We start from the raw sequence: 5,430 nt of genomic DNA on the forward strand, positions 1-5,430 counted from the left end.
TGAGCAAGTAGCAACAAAACTGCAGAACTACACAAAATACTACCAAGTAGGAGTGGCATCCTACTTCTTACTTAACCTGACTAGTGAGCCTTTTCCATACATTTACATACACAACTATAAATAATACTACCAAATAGCAACAAAACTACAGAAAACACATCAGATGAGACTAATCCAAGGGAGCAACTCATAGCAATTTCACTAAGGAGTGGGAAAGTGCTGGAGCCATTGCAAGATGTGTAAAGTAAGAGGACAGGTACAGATGTTGAGAGTCCTTCATCAACCAATGCTGAAATCTAAGACGAAGAAACCAGTGATAAGTCAGAGGGGAACCAAAGTGACAAGGAGAATCACTCTAATGCCCAACCTTCACCTTATGTCACATGAATCCCTTTTTCTCAAAGACTAAAGAAGAAGCAAACTGAACAGTAATTTTCCCAATTTTTTGATATTTTTATGAAGCTGCAAATCAATATTCCTTTTGTCGAGGCTCTTGCCCAAATGCCTCAATATGATAAATTTTTGAAGGAGATCATCAATAATAAGAGGAGATGGGAGGATGACCAAACGGTCTCATTGACTGAAAAGTGTAGTTCAATCATCAACAGCAAGATGCCTGCCAAATTGAAAAACCCAGGGAGTTTTACAATTCCATGTGTTGTTGGTAAAATTGAGTTTCCTAAGTGACTTTGTGATTTAGGTGCTAGCATTAATTTGATGCCTTTGTTTATTTTCAGGAAACTTGGTCTTGGAGAAGTGAAACCTACCTTGATGACTTTGCAGCTGGCAGATCATTCCATCAAGCAACCTCATGGCGTGGTTGAGGATGTACTTGTGAAAGTGGACAAGTTTATATTCCCTGTGGACTTTGTTGTGCTTGATTTTGAGGAGGATCGTGATTGCACCTTGATCCTTGGCAGGCCGTTTCTAAACACAGGGAAAGCTTTGGTTGATGTGTATGAAGGCAAGCTAACCCTTCGAATTGGTGATGACAAAGTGGAGTTTAACATGTCCAAGGCTATGAAGCATCCTATGAAGGAAGAACTTTGTATGAGAATTGATGTGATCGATTCATGTGTGAAAGAGGTATGTCAAGTTAGTGAGGTAGAACAAAATTTTGAAGATGATGCAGCGGTTGGCAATGTTTGTGACACTGAACCTTTTGCTAAACCTGAATTACTGGTAAAAAAAGTGCTAACCCCACTCCTCCTTCTATTGAGCAGCCACCTAAGATTGATTTGAAACTTTTACCATCACATTTGAGGTATGCATTCTTGCGAGATGATAATACCTTGCCAATTATTATCTCAAACAAACTATAGAATAAGCAGGAACAAAAAGTGTTAAATGTGGTAAGGTGTAGGATTAAGGCTTTAGGTTGGCAGATTTCTGACATAAAGGGCATTAGTCCTTCTATTGTGATGCACAGGATTCACATGGATGATGGATTTCTTGCCACAGCTAAGAGGCAAAGGAGATTGAACCCGCACATGAAGGAAGTAATGAAGAAAGAGATTGTCAAGCTTCTTGATGCAGGTAGTGAAGAAAGAGATTGTCAATGCTCCAGAGGATCAAGAGAAGACCGCTTTTACATAACCACATGGTACTTTTGCTTATAGGTGAATGCCTTTCGGGTTATGTATCACACCATCTACCTTTCAGAGGTGTATGATGGCCATCTTCTCTGACATGATTGAAGACATAATGAAGCTATTCATGGATGACTTTTCTATTTTTGGTGATTCATTTGATCTTTTTTTGGGTAACCTTGACAGGGTTCTTAAAAGATGTGAGGAGACTAACCTTGTTCTAAACTAGGAGAAGTGCCACCTTATGGTGTAGGAAGGCATAGTTTTGGGCCACAAGATTTCCAGCAAAGGTATCGAGGTTGACAGAGCTAAAACAGAGATCATTGAAAAGTTGCCACCTCCTACATCGGTAAAGGGAGTAAGAGGTTTTCTTAGCCATACTGACTTTTATATGCAATTTATTAAGGATTTCTCATCTATTGCTAAACCTCTTACTAATTTTCTGATTAAAGATGTCCCTTTTGAGTTTGATGATGCATGTCTGAATGCTTTTCGTAGGTTAAAATTAGTGTTAGTATCTGCACCAATCATCTCACCACCAGACTGGTCTTTGCCTTTTGAGATTATGTGTGATGCCAGTGATCAAGCTATTGGAGTTGTGCTAGGGCAAAGGAAGGATAAGGTGATGCATGTTTTGTATTACACAAGCAGAACTTTGGCAGATGCTCAGCTCAATTACACAACCACTGAGAAGGAGATGTTAGCAGTGGACAAATTCAGATCATATCTGCTTGGCTCTAAGGAAATAATTTATACTGACCATGCTACTCTCAGGTACCTTTTTGCCAAGAAGGATGCAAATCCACAACTCATTCGCTGGATTTTACTCCTTCAAGAATTTGATATTGATATCAGAGATAAGAAAGGATCGAAGAATGTAGTAGCTGATCACTTGTCTAGGTTGGAGGGTGTTGAGAAAAGAGATGATGAGCCTGAGATCAATGAGAACTTCCCAGATGAACTCCTTCTAGCTATTCAACATTTAAGTGCACCCTGGTATGCAGATTTGGCAAATTACTTAGCTTGCTATATCCTACCACCAGATTTGTCTTATTAGCAGAAAAAGCGGTTTTTTTTTTCAAAAGCTAAGCATTACTTATGGGAGGATCCTTACCTTTACAAGATTTATGGTGATAATATCATTAGGAGATGTGTACCTGAGGAAGAGATTCTTGACATTCTTACACATTTGCATCACTCAGCATATGGTGGTCATTTTGGTGCAACAAAGACAACTACTAAGGTTCTAGAGAGTGGGTTTTTCTGGCCTACATTATTTTAGGACTCTACATGGTTTTCTCGAAGTTTGGATTTCCTAGAGCTATCATTAGTGATGGGGGATCCCACTTTTGCAACAAACAGTTTGATTCCCTCCTCAAGAAATATAATGTCTATCATAGGGTTGCTACACCCTATCACCCCCAAACTAGTGGGTGAGTCGAGGTATCTAATACGGAACTTAAGAAGATTTTGGAGAAGACTGTCAATGGGTCAAGGAAAGACTAGGCTGCAAAGCTTGATGATGCTTTGTGGGAATATCGGACTTCTTACAAAACCCCTATTGGTATGTCCCCTTATAGGTTGATTTATGGCAAGGCGTGTCACCTTCCTGTGGAGTTGGAACACCAGGTCTTTTGGACAATCAAGGCATTGAACTTCGATATGAAGACTGCAGGTGAAAAGCAAATGCTACAGCTGAATGTGTAAGATGAGATTAGATTGTAGGCATATGAGAATGCCAGGCTATACAAGGAGCAGACAAAGAGATGGCATGATGCGCATATTTCTGGCCTACATTATTTCAGGACTCTAGAGGGTTTGTTGCTAGATGTGATCACTGCCAACGAGTGGGAAATATCTCCAAGAGAAATGAGATGTCATTGACTTCTATTGAGGAGATTGAACTTTTCGATGTGTGGGGAGTTGACTTCATGGGTCCTTTCCCATCCTCACATGGGAACCGTTACATTTTGGTGGGAGTGGATTATGTCTCCAAGTGGGTTGAAGCAGTAGCATCCCCCACCAATGATGCTAGGGTAGTGATTAAATTCTTGAAGAAGCTTTTCTCAAGATTTGGAGTTCCTAGAGCGATCATTAGTGATGGGGGATCTCACTTTTGCAACAAATAGTTTGATTCTCTCTTCAAGAAATATAATGTCTATCACACGGTTGCTACACCCTATCACCCCCAGACTAGTGGGTGAGTCGAGGTATCTAATAGGGAACTTAAGAAGATTTTGGAGAAGACTGTCAATGGGTCAAGGAAAGACTAGGCTGCAAAGCTTGATGATGCTTTATGGGTGTATCGGACTGCTTACAAAACCCCTATTGGTATGTCCCCTTATAGGTTGATTTATGGCAAGGCGTGTCACCTTCCTGTCAGTTGGAACACCAGGCCTTTTGGGCAATCAAGGCATTGAACTTCGATATGAAGACTGCAGGTGAAAAGCGAATGCTACAGCTTAATGAGTTAGATGAGATTAGACTGCAGGCATATGAGAATGCCAGGCTATACAAGGAGAAGACAAAGAGATGGCATGATGCGCATATTTTTGGCCTACATTATTTCAAGACTTTAGAGGGTTTGTTGCTAGATGTGATCGCTGCCAGCGAGTGGGAAATATCTCCAAGAGAAATGAGATGTCATTGACTTCTATTGAGGAGATTGAACTTTTTGATGTGTGGGGAGTTGACTTCATGGGTCCTTTCCCATCCTCACATGGGAACTGTTAAATTTTGGTGGGAGTGGATTATGTCTCCAAGTGGGTTGCAGCGATTGCATTCCCCACCAATGATGCTAGGGTAATGATTAAATTCTTGAAGAAGCTTTTCTCAAGGTTTGGAGTTCCTAGAGCTATCATTAGTGATGGGGGATTCCACTTTTGCAACAAACAGTTTGATTCTCTCTTCAAGAAATATAATGTCTATCACAGGGTTGCTACACCTTATCACCCCTAGACTAGTGGGCGAGTCGAGGTATCTAATAGAGAACTTAAGAAGATTTTGGAGAAGACTGTCAATGGGTCAAGGAAAGATTGGGCTGCAAAGCTTGATGATGCTTTATAGACGTATCCGATTGCTTACAAAACCCCTATTGGTATGTCCCCTTATAGGTTGATTTATGGCAAGGCGTGTCACCTTCCTGTTGAGTTGGAACACCGGGCCTTTTGGGCAATCAAGGCACTGAACTTCGATATGAAGACTGTAGGTGAAAAGAGAATGCTACAACTTAATGAGTTAGATGAGATTAGACTGTAGGCATATGAGAATGTCAGGCTATACAAGGAGAAGACAAAGAGATGGAATGATGCGCATATTGTTCAAGAGGACTTCCAAGTAGGTAATTTGGTTTTGTTGTTTAACTCTCATTTGAAATTGTTTCCAGGAAAGCTGAAGTCGAGATGGAGTGGACCGTTCACAATCATTCAAACATTTTCTCATGGTGCTCTTGAATTGGAAAACCTGAAAGGAGAGTGTTTTAAGGTGAATGGTCACCGTTGCAAGCCATACCTTCAGGGTGAAGTGCTTAGAGAAAGGGAGATAGTGTCCCTTATTGAGCTCGTTTGATACTACCATGCAGGGGAGTTTCCATTTCTGATTATTTATTTGTCATTAGGGACAATGCCATGCATAAGTGTGAGGGGGGGGGGTTAGGTGTGATGTTTAATTAATTGCACCAGTCTTTTCTTTTGAATTTCTCTGTTCTAGGCAAAATTTTTGCAGAAATTGTGTGAACTATGCTCGGTATTAATAGTGTTAATCTTTTTGAGAGTCGATGAAAAAAATGCTATTCATGCTATTTTTAGGACGTATCAAGTTAAAAGAATTTAGGGTGAATTCA

General features: G+C 40.4%; 1 protein-coding gene across 1 annotated transcript; it reads left to right on the forward strand.

The window, feature by feature from the left end:
• The first annotated feature begins 501 nt into the window (after positions 1-501).
• LOC148880872 (uncharacterized) lies at positions 502-4,239 on the forward strand. Its single transcript, XM_088977442.1, has 7 exons — positions 502-683; positions 738-1,182; positions 1,323-1,536; positions 2,042-2,585; positions 2,736-2,832; positions 3,395-3,625; positions 3,937-4,239. Exons 1-7 carry the CDS (start codon positions 502-504, stop codon positions 4,237-4,239), a joined length of 2,016 nt encoding a protein of 671 aa, XP_088833568.1.
• Positions 4,240-5,430: the final 1,191 nt, after the last annotated feature.

This window comes from Nelumbo lutea, chromosome 1 (genome assembly GCF_056320005.1).
Source record: "Nelumbo lutea isolate HS-2025 chromosome 1, American lotus-T2T, whole genome shotgun sequence".
NCBI classification, from domain to species: Eukaryota; Viridiplantae; Streptophyta; class Magnoliopsida; order Proteales; family Nelumbonaceae; genus Nelumbo; species Nelumbo lutea.